Source organism: Triticum urartu, chromosome 2A (assembly GCF_056163025.1).
Source record: "Triticum urartu cultivar PI428250 chromosome 2A, HENAU_Tu73, whole genome shotgun sequence".
Lineage (NCBI taxonomy): Eukaryota > Viridiplantae > Streptophyta > Magnoliopsida > Poales > Poaceae > Triticum > Triticum urartu.
In genome coordinates, this window is record NC_141874.1 from 730,750,833 (window position 1) to 730,767,484 (window position 16,652).

The 16,652-nt window shown below is 47.7% G+C and overlaps 2 protein-coding genes and 4 non-coding genes across 6 annotated transcripts; all 6 read left to right on the plus strand.

Moving 5' to 3' along the window:
* Positions 1–9: 9 nt before the first annotated feature.
* On the plus strand, positions 10–2,668 carry LOC125540163 (sm-like protein LSM7). The gene is made up of 5 exons (XM_048703751.2): positions 10–165; positions 252–333; positions 1,134–1,205; positions 2,063–2,115; positions 2,404–2,668. Exons 1-5 carry the CDS (start codon positions 163–165, stop codon positions 2,494–2,496), a joined length of 303 nt encoding a protein of 100 aa, XP_048559708.1. The 5' UTR covers positions 10–162; the 3' UTR covers positions 2,497–2,668.
* Positions 2,669–4,634: 1,966 nt separating this feature from the next.
* On the plus strand, positions 4,635–8,725 carry LOC125540164 (Acyl-CoA N-acyltransferases (NAT) superfamily protein). Its single transcript, XM_048703752.2, has 2 exons — positions 4,635–5,336; positions 8,526–8,725. The coding sequence occupies exon 1, from the start codon at positions 4,745–4,747 to the stop codon at positions 5,330–5,332; it is 588 nt and encodes a 195-aa protein (XP_048559709.1). The 5' UTR covers positions 4,635–4,744; the 3' UTR covers positions 5,333–5,336; positions 8,526–8,725.
* LOC125541863 (small nucleolar RNA Z278) lies at positions 6,104–6,217 on the plus strand. Its single transcript, XR_007297703.2, has one exon. It is a non-coding gene; the product is annotated as a small nucleolar RNA Z278 (small nucleolar RNA).
* On the plus strand, positions 7,176–7,267 carry LOC125541880 (small nucleolar RNA Z221/R21b). The gene has a single exon (XR_007297720.1). It is a non-coding gene; the product is annotated as a small nucleolar RNA Z221/R21b (small nucleolar RNA).
* LOC125541879 (small nucleolar RNA Z221/R21b) lies at positions 7,582–7,671 on the plus strand. Its single transcript, XR_007297719.1, has one exon. It is a non-coding gene; the product is annotated as a small nucleolar RNA Z221/R21b (small nucleolar RNA).
* Positions 7,914–8,005, plus strand: LOC125541877 (small nucleolar RNA Z221/R21b). The gene has a single exon (XR_007297717.1). It is a non-coding gene; the product is annotated as a small nucleolar RNA Z221/R21b (small nucleolar RNA).
* Positions 8,726–16,652: the final 7,927 nt, after the last annotated feature.

Consider the following 16,652-nt stretch of genomic DNA (forward strand, 5'->3'; position numbering starts at 1 on the left):
CCCGTCCGTAGCCCATAGCCATAGCCACGAGCTGCTCCCGACTTCCTCCTACGCGATACGAGAGTGTTCGTTCCTTCCCGACCTGCGGCGGCGATCGATTTCTAGGGCAAACTCCTCGCCCGGTCCGCGCGCTCGAGGCGAGAGGAGGGTTCGGCTGGCGAGATGGTAAGCTGGTGCGCGGGCTGGTTCGGTGGTTCGATTCGTGTTGGTGCGGGCGTGTCGTTGATGTTTTGCTGTTGGTTTCTGCTCAGGCGGGGCGCAAGGAGACGGCGCTCGACCTGGCCAAGTTCGTCGACAAGGGCGTCCAGGTCAAGCTCACCGGCGGCCGCCAAGGTTGATGCCCAAATCCCCTCTTTTTCTTCTAATATCCCTTCCCAGTGTTATGATAAGATACATCGTCAGATCCACTAGAGGGCTCCCTATTTATTTTGCGTTAGGCTCTGCCACCGGTGCAGTGTTTGGTGTAGAGAGACTCGTAGAGAATGTCGCGAATGTTACTGACGTGACTTGTTAGCTGGCCTTTGTCTGATTTAGTTGGTGAGTTTTGTGTTTCTCTGGTGTTGAAGGATGTGTCTGTGTGTGAGTTGTTGGCTGTTGTCATTCTAGTCAGAAAACAAATGCCTCTGTGTGAGTTTATCTAGTCTAGATGTGTGCTAGGATACCTGTTTCTACAGTGAGGAAACAGGTGCGGTGGGAAAGTGAAATTAAACCTGGATCATGGTAATTCATCATGTGTTAGCGTGATGTATGGACTTTTATCGCAAATCATTTACAGGCTTGTGCTTGCTTGCACCTCTTTTTTGTTGGGTATGTTTGTCTATAAATTTTGACAGGGTGTGGGTATGAGGTGTCTCTTACCTTAGTAGTTGAAAATTGTTTAAGCTCCTATGGTGGCCAGCTCTATGAAACCTATGTACTCCCTTAGTTCACAAATATAAGATGTTCAAACTTTTTTATGAATCAGATGTATATAGACACGTTTTAGTGTGTTTGTTCACTCATTTCGCTCCGTATGTAGTCCATATTGAAACATCCAAAACATCTTATATTTATGAACGGAGGTACTACCTGTTTATCTCCTGCTGTGTTCTTGCTAGCAGTTATATACTGACGTGACATATGCATATTTGCAGTTACAGGAACTTTGAAGGGATATGACCAGCTGCTGAACTTGGTGCTGGATGAAGCAGTCGAGTCTGAAAGAGGTATTTAGGCTTCCTTCATTTGGGTTTTAGGGCGTGTTTGGATCCCCTCCACTCCTTTGAATCCTTGACTCCGCTCCGGCGCTCCCTGCTCCTGGATTATTGGCTCCGCCCCAAAAAATCGGGAGTAGCTATCACGTTCGTTAACCACTCCACTCCCTCCACGACGGGGTGTGAGGTTCAGGTAGTTGCTGCGCGCTAGCGAGAAAATTGGATCAAGCCAACCCGTAAGTTTTGCGCGAGAGGCTAGGGAGTGGCATGCGGAGCTCGGTTTCAGCGACTCCGCCGGATTGAACTACAGTCTGCTCCGCTCCGCTCTTCTGACTCTGCGGAGTAGTAGCGTTCGGCACCGCTCGGCCCGCTCCTGGAGCAGAGCTGTGGAGCGGAGTGAATCCGAACACGCTCTTACTGTCCATCTATTTTTTTTTCTAATGATTGACGGTTTCTACAGTTAGAGCTTAGGGTGAGAGCTATGACTTATTTGTTCAGCATAGAATCTTTTGTTCTACTAAAAATTCGTCAAGGCTAACTTTGTATAGAGCACTGCATTGAGTACTACTCCCTCCGTTCCTAAATACTTGTCTTTCTAGTCATTTCAACAAGTGACTACATACGGAGCAAAATGAGTGAATCTACACTCTAAAATATGTCTACATACATCCGTATGTAGCAGTCATTTGAAATGTCTAGAAAGACAAATATTTAGGAACGGAGGGAGTAGATTGCAACAAATGTGGAGTTTATGTTTTCTGTAAACAACATGATCATCGTAACTCCTGCACATTTAAAGAGAATAATGGCCCTCCTTTCTTCTACGGTGTCATGTGTAATAACCTTCATCTTGCAATTTTCTTTTGTAGAGCAAGATGACCCATTGAAGCTGTCGACCAAGACCAGACAACTTGGTCTAATTGTAAGTACTCTTTTACTATTGTCTCTATCAGTCAACATGTGGATTCAATCCTCTGCCTATCATTTTGAATATCTTGATAGTGGATGCTATCCTCCATTATTTACCGACGTTATATTAATATATATACCATATGGCCCTTAATCTTTCTCAGCAATTAGTTCCCCATGTGCTCATCAGTTGTTATGCTGGATATTAATTGATTGTTTCATTAATCCTTTTGTGTTTTTGATTTGCTGTTGTTGAGTACATGTCATGCATCTATTGATACAATGATACTTTGTGTTGCAGGTGTGCAGAGGCACTGCTGTCATGCTCGTGTCACCAACTGATGGAACCGACGAGATTGCCAACCCCTTCCTCGCAGCGGAGGGGGCGTCATAAGCTTTGTACCAGTCGATTAGTTCAGAGCTGTGTTAAGCATGTGCCAAAAGAGCTTCTGTTCTTTTGGAGAGAAAAAAAACTAAATGTACGCGTGTTTGACATGTGCTGATGAACTTGTAATTTGTATTGAGCTACTTAAAACATCCTTTCAGAGCAGCCATGATTGCATTTATCTTCGTTGTTGGAGAATGTTGTCATGGTTCTAGGAGAATGGCTGCATCTATCTTGCATTTTAGCTTGATGAAATATCAGGTGAAGATACAAGTTTACCAGAATTGCTCACAAACAAAATACCATGGAAAAATAGCAGCTTTGTTTCGTGGGCGCGTCTTTTGCTGCTCTCTTCACGCTTGTTTTACGAGTTCAACCAAGTTCAGTAAACTGTTCATCCTCAATCTATAGATGCTTTAGTGCAAGCCAGGCAAGGGCAGAGCTCTCTTCATGCTCGTTTTATGAGTTCAAAGTTAAATAAACTGTTCACCCTCAATTTATAGATGCTTTAGTGCCAGCCAGGCAAAGGCAGAGCCGCATCGGGCAACAAACAATTGGGTGACAATGTACTTGCTCCTGTCCCTGAGAATTTGATCTTCAATGTCAATTGAGAAAAAAAACTTGGCTGAAACAGTGACAAGGTACTTGCTCCTGTCCCCGAAATGTGATTTTGAAATTAAGTCAAACTTTGAAAACTTGGTCATTTAAAAGGTTATCTTCATTTGCAATACCAAATACCAACTATATACTATTGGATGCGTGATGAGACATTTTTTTCATATTATATTTACATAACTATTTGAAAATACATGTAGTTCTCTCAATAAATTTGGTTAACTTTACGAAGTTTGAATTCTAAAAAGATACTTAAGCACTACGTTAGGGAACAAAAGTAGTAACATTTTGCACAGCTAGAGCATCTAAAGTCGGACTTTGGCAAATCCCCCCCCCCCACCTCCTAAATGTTTGCGGAGGCACCCGGGCGCGACCCCAGACATCGTCGGACGACCCCTCAAAAGTCTTGCCCAAAAACCACGCTCCTCATTTCGAAACCCTCGAATCCATGAGCGTTGACCATATAACACAAATTCATCGCCGATTTAACAATTCAACAATGCAACAAAGCAAAGTGAACCACGAATCAATATTGAAACATGCCAAAATGAAATTCAACTTACGAGCCGTGTCCAACCAACACGATGAATCAAGATGTAAATGCATTGCTGTCATGTTGGTGACACCAACTGATGGAACCGATGAGATTGCCAAGCCCTTCCTCATAGCGGACGGGGCGTCGTAAGCTTTGCATTAGTCGATTGGTTCAAAACTGTGTTACGTAAAAACACGTTCCAAACAAGCTTATGTTCTTTTGGAAAAACTAATTATAATCGTGTTCGACATGTGTCGATGAACTTGCAATTTGTATGGACCTGCTTCAAACATCCTATGAAAGCAACGATGGTTGCATTTATCTTCATTTTTGGAGAATAGTATCATATCGTAGGAGAATCGCTGCATCTATATTGTGCTTTTCATCCGTCTTGTATTCGCTTGAGAAATACTCCTTCCGTTCCAAAATAGATGACTCAACTTTGAACTAACTATTTTGGAACGGAGGGAGTATTAGGGGAATATACAACTAAAAAAGCTGAAAAACAAAAACCATATGGGCGACAGTGTGTGTGATAGGCCCCTGAAAGGTCCCTCCATTTCAAAATACAGCGCGAATAGACTTTTTTTAGAGTCAACTCCGTGGCCTTTGATCAAGCTTATATAAAAAGGCATGTACATATATAACACCGAATATTACATATTATTTAGCCAAGGGACATTTTGCATAGTCATAGAATGCACCTTCACCACCACTAGTCAACCTTTGAGAGTTTTTGAATGCTTTCGCTTGTTCTTACATTTTTTTCCCAACTCACATCGTTTTTTAGTCCATTTATTTTTTGATGAGAATTGTTTAGTCCTTTTGTTTTGTTATTTTATAAGAGTTTGGACTTTTATGTTATAATAATATGGTTCTGTATTGGGCTAACTTGCCTTGGCCCATGGGCCAATGTCGGCCCTTTGCCTCTAGGGTTAGCCGGTTAGGTCAAGGTCTCTCCTCCCTTCCCCACCCCACCTCTATTAATACCCTCCACCGCCGCCGATTCCATCACCATCACCTCATCCCATCCCGCCGGCGAAGCCTCACCACCACCCAACCCTAGATCCATACAGTAGTTAGATTTCGATCGCCGGCGAGTCCACGATGGTGTGCATCCGGCAGGCGACGATCGACGACCTGCTGGCGATGCAGGCGTGCAACCTGATGTGCCTGCCGGAGAACTACCAGATGAAGTACTACTTCTACCACATGCTGTCGTGGCCGCAGCTCCTGTTCGTCGCCGAGGACTACGGCGGCCGCATCGTCGGCTACGTGCTGGCCAAGATGGAGGAGGACCCCTCGGAGCCCTGCCACGGCCACATCACCTCGCTCGCCGTGCTCCGCTCCCACCGCAAGCTCGGCCTCGCCACCAAGCTCATGTCGGCCGCGCAGGCCGCCATGGACCAGGTCTTCGGCGCCGAGTACGTCTCGCTCCACGTCCGCCGCTCCAACCGCGCCGCCTTCAACCTGTACACCTCCACCCTCGGCTACCAGATCCATGATATCGAGGCCAAGTACTACGCCGACGGCGAGGACGCCTATGATATGCGCAAGATGCTGCGCCAGCCCGTCCCCAAGAAGCACCACCACCACCACCACGCCGGCGGCGGCTGCTGCTCCCACGACGCCCCTGCTGCGGCGGCCGGCTCGTCCCCGAGTTCTGCTTCGCCGGAGAAGAAGGCCGAATCATGAGAGGGTAAGCTGCTGCCTCCTCTCGATCTGTTACTTTTTGCACAATAAACTGCAGAAATTCGATACATGTGTTTACTCTAGAACCAAACGAGGTCTGCTGTATAATGATTTCAGTCGTGATTTTGCTAGGAAAATAACAAAGTCAAATCTTGCTGTTGGATCTTGGATTTTGCTAGGAAAATTAAGTTGATGCTTGTGGCAACGCTGCTTTCCTACTGATGAATTGAATAGAGCCGTGCGATGACCATCATAGCCAAATCTTGCTGTTGGATCTTGTGTGTGCGGCGCCTCTCTCACCTTTGGCTTCTTGAGATTGACCTTTCTCAAAGTTGCCCAGTCATGGAGGCGCATAGTAGTCACTGGCCGGTTTAACGTGGTTGCTAGCAGTTTGTTGCCATGCTTCCAAAATCTCTCGCCACATCTATTGTTATCACAACAAAAAAAATACTTTTTTGATTTCATGTGGTTTGATGAGCATTCATTAGTTCTGACCTTATGCTTACCGGAGCTATAATGTGCTCCGGTGCCTCTCTCACCTTTGGCATCTTGAGATTGTTCTTTCTCAAAGTTGCCCAGTCATAGTGGCACATAGTAATTCCTGGTGAGTTTAACGTGGGAGGTCACTCTTTATGGTTATGCTTCCAAAATCTCTCGCTACATCTGTTGGATCAAATCACTGTTCTTCTAATTGTATTGTGAATATATTGGTTATGTGCAATTAAGTTATGTAAAACTATTGTGGCTTGAATTTGTTGCATCTTGCCAAGTTTTGTCAATGATGATTTCTGTCTGCAAAATGTATGCTCTGTGGATTCAAGCCCCTGTTTCAGGGAGAACCTCTTGATGACGCAGATATAATATGACATCAATTGACATATCTGAGACATCTTGTCGCATTGTTTTGCTTATTGCCTTGTTATTTTAGTAGTTAAGTGCATTGTTTTGCAACCATCTTTATAGCCTGATACCTTAACCATCATTTTCTGAAGTTTTGCCAATGATGATTCTGTCTCCAAAATGTATGCTCTGTGGATTCAAGCCCCTGTTTCAGGGAGAACCTCTTGATGAAGCAGATATAATAGGACATCAGTTGACAAATCTGAGACATCTTTTTGCACTGTTCTGCTTTTTGCGTGGTTATTTTAGAAGTTAAATCTATTGAGGTCTGTCGACTTCTGATTTTGCAACTATCTTTGTTGCCTGATACCTTAACCATCATTTTCTTAAGTTTTGCCAATGATGATTTTGTCTGCAAAATGTATGCTCTGTGGATTCAAGCCCCTGTTTCAGGGAGAACCTCTTGATGAAGCAGATATAATGTGACATCAATTGACAAATCTGAGACAATAGTATAGCATTGTTCTGCTTATTATTGCCGTGTTATTTTTGTAGTTAGAATGTATTGAGGTGTGACTTCTGATTTTGCAACTATCTTTGTTGCCTTAACCATCATTTTCTTAAGTTTTGCCAATGATGATTTTGTCTGCAAAATGTATGCTCTGTGGATTCAAGCCCCTGTTTCAGGGAGAACCTCTTGATGAAGCAGATATAATGTGACATCAATTGACAAATCTGAGACAATAGTTTGTGCTAGTGATTGAATTGAGATTTGCGTTTTTATTTAGCTTCCTTTGTTGCATGATATGTATGAATTACTTGTCGTTTTCCTATGATGATTCTGTCTGCAAAATGGATGCCCTGTGGACTCAAGCCCCTGTTTCAGGGAGAACCTCTTGAGAAAGCAGATGTAAAATGACATCAAATGACAAATCTGAGGTATTCCATATTGTACTTCCTAGTATTATGACATCAATGGACAAATCTGAGGTATTCAATGACATTGTGGCTATGATGAGAAAAGTCATGCACCACTCTTAAGAGATTCATCTCTTTGTGCTGATAAACAAACTTACAACCCATTTTACATCTGAGCCACCTCTTGGATACCTACTTTTGTATTTCTTCTTTATTTGCTTTTCATGCCATAGATAGTTGTTTTTATAAACCAGTTTGGGTAAATAGTGTACAGAACCAGATGATGAGGGTTGCCCCAGTGCAATCCTACCATGATGCGGACTGAAATTTCATTGAGGTCAAATACATTTGCCGCTGATGGTTCTTCTTTACAGTCCCTTATATTTTGAATGCCAGTGCAGTTCTTGGTAACTTGTTTCGTGAACCTTGTTGCATTGCATATGAATTACTTTGTTTTCTGTTGATATTTATGTCTCCTAATAGGTGCTTTGTAAAGGCTATGATGAGAAAAGTCATGCACCACTCTGAAGAGATTTCTCTTTGTGCTGATAAACAAACTTACAACCCATTTTACATCTGAGCCGCTTCGCGTGTTTGTATTTTCTGATTTGTCTATTGGTTTTTGGGAAACCAAGTAATTTAAGGTAATAACTGGATTTTGGAGGGATAATAACAGAGCCAGATGATGAGGGTTGCCTATGAGCGATCCTACCATGATGCGGACTGAATTTACATTGAGGTCAAATACATTTGCCGCAGATGGTTCTTCTTTCCAATACCCCCCAGTCTTGAATGGAGTTTGTCCTTAGTTTTCCAATGATGATAATGGCTATGATGAGAAAAGTCATGCACCACTCTGAAGAGATTTATCTCTTTGTGCTGATAAACAAACTTACAACCCATTTTAATTCTGAGCCATCTCATGACTTTCGTATTTTCTTATTGGTTTTGAGAAACCGTTTTCAGCTTTTTCCTTTGTGAGAATACTGTAGTCTTGGATATTAACTGGATTTGGAGGAATAATGTATAGAACCAGATGATGAGGGTTGCCTGTGAGCGATCCTACCATGATGCGGACTGAATTACATTGAGGTCAAAACATTTGCCGCTGATGGTTCTTCTTCCCAATCCTCCATATCTTTCAATGGTTTTTCCTCCCTGTTATGAATGTACTGGGAATTTGGTTCAAAACGGTTTTGCCAATGATGTTTCTGTCTGCAAAATGGACGCTCGAGCCCCTGTTTTCAGGGAGAACCTCTCGAGAAAATGACATCAATCGACAAACCTGAGGCATTGTAAAACAAAAACTTTTACTGGAGCTTGTATTTCCTAATTAAGTGTTTCATCTCTTCTTTTTTTGACAATTGTACACGCCAATCATGTATCAGCTTTGCTTAGATGTGGTTTCTCAAATGTTTTTTCTTTCTCCTGATTGCAGAAAGCCATGTCAAGCGCAAGGAGCTGCTGAACCTACTGGATGATATGAAGCAGATGGTGCTCTACTTCTGTATCATGATTGTAGCCTTGTACCAATGATACAGAGGGAACATTTTACTGTGATCTGTAGGCTTGCCTGGTCATATTGGCTAGAGTCCTTGTAATTCTTGTGAGATTAATGACATGCACATATTTTAACTACCTCCCATTGTTGTGCCTGAAATTTTGGGAGCATCATGCCTGAAGTGTGGAAGGTTAAACTAAACGCGCACTCAATAAAATTTGTTTTGATGCCCTCTTCTATGATCAAAATGAGCATTGTGATGTAAGATCACATTTGTTGCACATACATGCAATGGTCATCTTAGCTCTTTACCTCAAACTTCTATATTTTTTAATTAAATAACAAAACAGTTGAACCCAAGAAATTGAACTAAAACGAACTAATATCTGAATAGAGTTTTGGGTTCAACTGATGTTGGACCTGCCTTGAACCCAAAACTGTGTTGTCGCCCCTTTGAATGTAATGTTGGACCTGGAGCCCTGCCTCCCACTCAAGGGGGGGGGGGGGGGGGGGGCGCTACCAATTTTTAACTTTTCAAATTAAACTTTGTATCAAAGAAGGTTGTCTAGGTTGGGGCAATCTCCACAACTTAATCGGAGGCTCCCAACAAAACCACGAAGCTTCACCACAATGGACTATGGCTCCGTGGCGACCTCAACCCGTCTAGGGTGCTCAAACACCCAAGAGTAACAAGATCCGCTAGGGATGAATGGGGGAATCAAAAATCCCTTTGTGGAAGTGTAGACCAGGGCCTTCTCAACCACTCCCGAGCAAATCAATAGATCGGGCGAAAATGGAGTTTGGAGCATTTAATGCTTGAGCATTAATGGAGCTTGAGGGGGAAGAGGTAGGGGGTCCCGAACTGTGCATCTAGGCCGGATGGTAACAGGAGGCAAGGGACACGAAGTTTTACCCAGGTTCGGGCCCTCTTTATGGAGGTAAAACTCTACGTCCTGCTTGATTAATATTGATTAATATTTATATAGACACCGGAGAGGGTTAGGGTTATACAAAGTCGGTTACAATGGTAGGAGATCTACATATCCGTATCGCCAAGCTTGCCTTCCACGCCAAGGAAAATCACTTCCGGACACGAGACGAAGTCTTCAATTTTGTATCTTCATAGTCCAGGAGTCCGGCTGAAGGTACAGTCCGGCCATCCGGACACCCCCTAATCCAGGACTCCTTCAGTAGGCCCTGAACCAGGCTTCAATGACGACGAGTCCGGTGCGCAGTTTGTCTTCGGCATTGCAAGGCGGGTTCCTCCTCCAAGTACTTCATAGAAGATTTTGAACACAAAGATAGTGTTCGGCTCTGCAAAATAAGTTTTCACATATTGCTATAGAGAGAATAATATTTACACAAATCTAATCTGCTGATGTATTCCGTAGTGTGACATCGCACCACGACCAAGCCTTTATTCGAATCGTTTTATTGTCCCACCTCGGCGTGTCATGCGAGGCGGTTTCCTTGGCACGTCTTGTTAAAACAGAGATCGTGTCCCCTTATTCCGGGATTCTCATCAATACGGGCGTGGGTAACCCAACAGCGCCATTGATTACGGCGCTTGGAGATAAGCGAGTTTTACCAGGCTGGTGGGGACACGTAGTTGCGTCCACCCATATAAGGGAATAAGGATCCACCTTTTCACCTACGCCTTCTTCATCCTTTGCCTATCCATTTTCGCGCACTCGAGCTCCAGCGCCCAAGTCCGCACTCCCCACCTCAACCTTCTCCAGCCATGTCCGGAGCGGGAGGCAAGTGGATGGTCTCCTCCGTCACGGAGGGACACATCAAAAAATTGAGGAAGGCCGGATACTTGTCTAACGACATCACGTACCGGCTTCCCGAAGAGGGGCAGCTCCTCCCCACCCCAAGGCCCCATGAGAGGGTAGTGTTCCTTCCCCACTTCCTCCGTGGACTGGGCTTTCCTATCCATCCATTCGTCCGGGGACTCATGTTCTACTACGGCCTGGATTTCCATGATCTGACCCCGAACTTCATCCTCAACATCTCGGCGTTTATCATCGTGTGCGAGGCTTTCCTCCGCATCCGTCCCCATTTCGGCCTATGGCTCAAGACTTTCAATGTCAAGCCGAAGGTGGTGCGCGGCAACCAGGCGGAGTGCGGAGGCGCCATGGTGGGCAAGATGCCCAACGTCTTATGGCTCGAGGGCTCCTTCATGGAGACCCTGAAGGGGTGGCAATCTGGGTGGTTTTACATCACCGAGCCGCGCGACCCTGAGTGGGTCGCAGCCCCCGAGTTCCGGTCCGGACCCCCAACGCGGCTCACGTCCTGGAAAGAGACGGGTCTGTCGTGGGGCAGCAAAGAAGAGGTGACTGGACTGCAAACATGCATCCAAACCCTGGTGGACAAGCAGCTCAAGCTTGTCAACGTAGTCCAGGTTATGCTCATCCGCCGGATCCTCCCGTGTCAAGAACGGGCCTTCAATCTGTGGGAGTTCAACCCGGCGCAGCACCGAACTCTGAGCAGGCTCTTCGACACGACGTACGAAGATGCCTGGAAGGTGCTTTTCAAGGGCGCTGAGGCTCCCGCATCCGCTACCGAGGATCGCGGATTCAGCGCGCAGCGTCACGCTAGCGCGGTAAGTTGTTTGTACCTTTTACAGGGTATTAGTTTTCCATAGTTTAACTCTATGCGAGATCTAAGCTCCCTTTCCTTTGACAGAATTGGCAGGCGAAGTCCGGACAGATCGACTGTCCGGCTCCTTTGCCCGAAGACCCAGCCGATGCCCGCTTGGCAAAGCTGCTGGTTCCGGCACCCTACGTGGTGCCGGAGAAGAAGGCCACGAAGAAGGCCACGGGGACTCGAAAAAGTGCCCGGCGCCAGGAGGTGTCGGGTTCATCATCCGACGGCTCCAAGGCGCATTCCTCCCGTGAAGACGAGGAGGAGGAAGAAGAGACCTCTCCCCCTCCAGCGGGGGGAGAGAAGAAAAGGAAGGCCGCCCTTACTGGGGAGGCTGAAGGGTCCAAGAAGGGGAAAACCCTTCCTCCGGACTACTCCATCAACGCCGACGACGGCGGAGAGGAGTGGCCGCTCAGGGCCAAGCCCCTGGCGAAATCGTAAGTATCCAGATACCAAAGTAATTCATAGTATTCCTTTATTGCACAGCTTTCCCTTATGTCGAATATGATTATGCAGCCCACCCAAAGACCGGCTCGACGCGTCATCGAGCGGTTCACTAGACTCGTCGGATGTGAATTCGCTTCCGACGGCTTCCGCCCTACGGACGACGCCGAAGTGTTGTCCCAACAGGTTCCAAGCCAGGAGGAGGTGGTCCCGGAGGCGCCGCAAGGCGACCTCCCGGACTCCAGGAGTAAAGGGGATAAAACCCCCCAAGGCTCCAAGTCCGGCTCTAGGCCGGACACCGCTCCGGAACCTTCAAAGGTTCCAGAGTCCGGCGGGCGACCTCCTTCCAAGAGGAGCAAGCCCACCGTGCCGGTGACCCCCGTCCAACCGGAGGCGCCGGACAATCTGTTGGAGGTGCTCAAAGGCGCCTCCATCGACGAGGAGCACCGCACCATTATGAGTGCGGTGGTCCAGAAGGTTCAGTCCGCCAAGAGCGGACTGACTGAAGCTTGTGCTAGCCTTTTAACAGGATTTGAGGTAAGTAAAGAATGTGTAAATAATATTACCGCATAGACAGTAGCCCCTGATGCTCTGTTTGGCGCTCGGGAAGAAAAAGCCGAATAGAGGATCAAATAAAATTCGCAGGAGTCTAACAAAAAGGAGTCAATATGCGTATGCAGACTTCTCTGCTGGCGTCCGCCGTACTAACTGCGGAAGTGGACACGCTAAAGTAGAACCTCGAGCAGTCCGAGCAAGAGCTCGGGCGTGCCAAGAAGCAGCTCGAGGACAAGGAAGGTAAGAAATACCTTGTTTAAATATATAAAAAAAGGTGCAATTGCAAAAAATGACATGATTATCGTGGCTATTGTAGGGGCCACGTCTGAGGTGGCGACCCTGAAGCAAGCGCTGCTCGAGGCCAAGAAGAGGGCGGCCACGGAGCGCACCGAGCGGGAGAAGTACGAGGCCCAGGTTGGCAAGGTGCGGCAAGAGCTCCAGGCTCGCATGGAAAAACATGAGAGTTTGGAGCTTAACTCAAAGACGCGGGCGTCCGAGCTCGCGGTGGCTATTGAAAATGCCAAGTCTGCCAAGGCCAAATCCCAGAAGACCCTCCAGGAGTTGGATGAGGTGAAAAAGATAGTGGCGGGTAAGGCATTATTTATGCAAAGCAAACACATAAACGTGAGTTACTTGTTACTTACCCGAATCCGGAGCTCTCCAGGAGCATTCGCAGATCTTCCCCGTAGCGTGTCCGATGTCGCCGCCTTCTATCGAGCCGAGGAGGGCAGCTCGACAGAGAAGGTGTTCTGGTCTCAGTATGCTGAGGCCGGACACCCCGTGCCCCTGAGCGACCAGCTGAAGCAACTGGTCGAGCCCCACAAGGCGGCCGAACAGGCCATGAAGGGCCTCATAGTTCGGCTGTGGCCTGGAGAGGCTCTGCCTGGGAGCTATTTTGGGCTGGTGCGGCGGCTGGTGGCGGCATGTCCAAGGCTCGAAGTCATCAAGCGCTCCGTCTGCATTGAAGGTGCCCGTAGGGCCCTTGCCCGTGCTAAGGTGCACTGGGGCAAGCTGAATGCTGAGAAGCTTGTGAAGGACGGGCCACCGCCGGGGAAAGAGCATCGCAAGCCCGAGAATTATTATAAGGATGTTCTGAAGGGTGCCCGCCTTATGGCGGATGAATGTTCCGGGGATGTAATTTTTGAGTAAAACTCGCTCGTTTTGTCCTGTGCGCTGAAAACTTGTTCATGTGCGCTAAGCAATGTTGTTGGAATTTAAAATATTACCTTCTGTGTGGCTGTTTATCAATTCTGAGAGATGGCGAGTCGTCGGTTTCTGCCCCCGTGCCGCTAGTGCTGGGGTGTTCGGGGATAAACCTGAGCGCTCTTTTCCCCATGTTTGGGTCCTTCGTGGGAGGCGCTCAGCACAACGAACAAGGCAATCAGACTATAATGCGTGAACACTCTCACTTAGCCATAGAATTCTATAATTTTAAATTTCGGCGAAGCCCCTGGTATTCGGAAGACCGATTTCGGGGCGCTATCCACGCCTTGGCCGGACAGAGCCGACTCCTCGCTCTAAGCGGCATAAGTCTTTAGGGACTCGAAAAACCTCTCGAACAGCGACCAGCTCTCGCTTCATCATGACAGTCAGTTTTAGCTTTCTCTACTAAGGTGCTCGACCCAGCTCAACTGGGGCACAATCGCAGTAGTTCTCCTAGTGCTACCTTAGCCGATATAGCGGAACGTAAGGCACCAAAACATAGGAGCCGGGCAAACCCAACTATTGACCCAAGACATGATTCGGAGCCGATGCATATAATGCTATAAGTTCGGGGTGCCGCACTTGTTAAAGTGTTCGGACTTCTCACACCATATTGAGGGGTACTAAAGCCCCTGGAATATTTTGGCCGTACCAAAGTGTACGGGTGCAACATGTCATTAAGGAACATATATTTGTAAAAAAAAGAGTAATGCAAAAATAGACAAAAGCTATGCATTGTTTATTAAAAAGGGGCTGCGATCAAAGCAGAACGATACAAATAATGCGATAAGCAAAAGGTTGGACTATTTAACATGTCCGTTCCAGGGGCAGGCTGCGGAATGGTATGCGAAACAGGTATACTGCTCGTGATAGAGACCACCTGGGAGTTCCGTAATGCGGCATGGCTTGTCTGCTTCCCTGGCTCTTGCATCGTTTGTGCGGCACTTGAACTGCCGAACAGGCCTTCTGAAGAATGGAGTCCTGAAAGTAAGAGAAAATTAAAAAATCGGCAGCCCCTGGTGCGGTTTAAGCCGTGTTTCTGGCGTGCCATGATGGTGCCCCTCCCCCTGTACCCATGGTATTTCTAGAGCGTAGTTATGTACGCGAAGCACTGGTGTCGCATTTTTGCGAGGGCTGGGGTTGGGGCCGCATTGCTACGCCTGCTCAGAACGTGCCAGACGGTCTTGTTGTAGGTTACTCCGGGCGCGCTTGATGGTGTCCGGACGTTTAATGGCCGGACTGGAGAACTGCCTGGAGAGGCTGCTTTGTACTTCCGCTGCAAGGGCCGCTGTGTGCTCCTCCATTCGGAGGGAGCGTTCGGTGTTTCCATTGACCGTAACTACTCCTCGAGGGCCTGGCATCTTGAGCTTAAGGTATGCGTAGTGTGGTACCGCATTGAACTTGGCGAATGCGGTTCGCCCGAGCAGTGCGTGATAGCCACTGCGGAATGGGACTATGTCGAAGATTAACTCCTCGCTTCGGAAATTATCCGGAGATCCGAAGACCACTTCAAGTGTGACTGAGCCTGTACAGTTGGCCTCTACACCTGGTATTACGCCTTTGAAGGTCGTTTTGGTGGGCTTAATCCTCGAGGGATCTATGCCCATTTTCCGCACTGTATCCTGGTAAAGCAGGTTCAGGCTGCTGCCGCCGTCCATAAGGACTCTAGTGAGATGAAATCCGTCAATAATTGGGTCTAGAACCAATGCGGCTAATCCGCCATGACGGGTGCTAGTGGGATGGTCCCTTCGATCAAAGGTGATCGGGTAGGAGGACCATGGGTTGAACTTTGGGGCGACTGGCTCTACCGCGTATACGTCCCTTAACGCGCGCTTTCGCTCCCTCTTGGGGATGTGGGTTGCGTATATCATGTTCACCATCCGCACTTGTGGGGGAAAACCCTTCTGTCCACTGTTGTTCGGCGGCCGGGGCTCTTCGTCGTCATCGCTATGCAGCCCCTCGTCTTTGTTTTCGGCATTTAACTTGCCTGCCTGCTTGAACACCCAACAATCCCTGTTGGTGTGATTGGCCGGCTTTTCGGGGGTGCCATGTATCTGGCACAAGCGGTCGAGTATTCGGTCCAAACTGGACGGGCCCCTAGGATTTCTTTTGAATGGCTTTTTCCGCTGACCGGATTTATAGCCTCTGAATCCGGCATTAACTGCCGTATCCTCAGCATTGTCGCCGTTAATGCGGCGCTTTTGCTTGTTGTGACGCGACCTGCCACTACTGTCCCTGGTATTCGAATTACCAGGGTTCTTGGTCATATTGTTGCTACGAGCAAGCCAGCTGTCTTCTCCCGCGCAAAAGTGGGTCATGAGTGTCGTGAGTGCTGCCATAGATTTCGGCTTTTCCTGTCCAAGGTGCCGGGCAAGCCACTCGTCACGGATATTGTGCTTGAAGGCTGCTAGGGCCTCTGCGTCCGGACACTCGACTATTTGATTTTTCTTTGTTAGGAACCATGTCCAGAATTGCCTGGCCGATTCCTCTGGCTGCTGAATTACGTGGCTTAGGTCATCGGCGTCTGGTGGTCGCACATAAGTGCCCTGAAAGTTGTCGAGGAATGCGGCTTTCAGGTCCTCCCAACAACTGATTGACCCTGCTGGCAAGCTGTTAAGCCAATGCCGAGCTGGTCCTTTAAGCTTGAGTGGGAGGTATTTGATGGCGTGGAGATCATCGCAGCGGGCCATGTGGATATGAAGGAGATAATCCTCGATTCATACCGCAGGATCTGTTGTGGCATCATATGATTCGATGTTTATGGGTTTGAAACCCTCGGGGATTTGATGATCCATTACTTCGTCTGTGAAGCATAGTGGGTGTGCGGCGCCTCTGTACTGGGCTATATCACGACGTAGCTCCAATGAGCTTTGTCTACTGTGTTCGGCCCTACCAGATTTGTGTCCGGCGTGACGGTTATCGTCTCGAGTCGTGGGGCGCCCACGCGATCTGTAGATCGATCTTGTTTGCCTTGCCTTGTCCTCCAACATGTCTCGCAGGTCTGGCGCATTTTCCTGTGCCTTGGTACGAGGTGCGGCTTGAGTGGAGGGCCGAAAGGCCTCTCTGTCGCGGCCACGAGGTGGCCGGTCGGCCGTATCAAGTGCTGGTGATGTAGGTTTAAGTGCTTCCTCCTCTAATTGGGGTAGCGACCTGCGCTTTGGGTAGCTCTTGGAGGGGCATTTGAGTTTATGCTCTTCGGCCGCAAGGACTTCAGTC

What these genes read in the sequence shown, in the direction of transcription:
- LOC125540163 (XM_048703751.2), top strand. An exon ending in GCTCACCGGCGGCCGCCAAG is followed by an intron (nt 334 to 1,133) that starts GTTGATGCCCAA and finishes GCATATTTGCAG; the next exon opens with TTACAGGAACTTTGAAGGGA. An exon ending in CCAGACAACTTGGTCTAATT is followed by an intron (nt 2,116 to 2,403) that starts GTAAGTACTCTT and finishes TTTGTGTTGCAG; the next exon opens with GTGTGCAGAGGCACTGCTGT.
- LOC125540164 (XM_048703752.2), top strand. Translation starts at nt 4,745, where the DNA reads ATGGTGTGCATCCGGCAGGCGACGATCGACGACCTGCTGGCGATGCAG.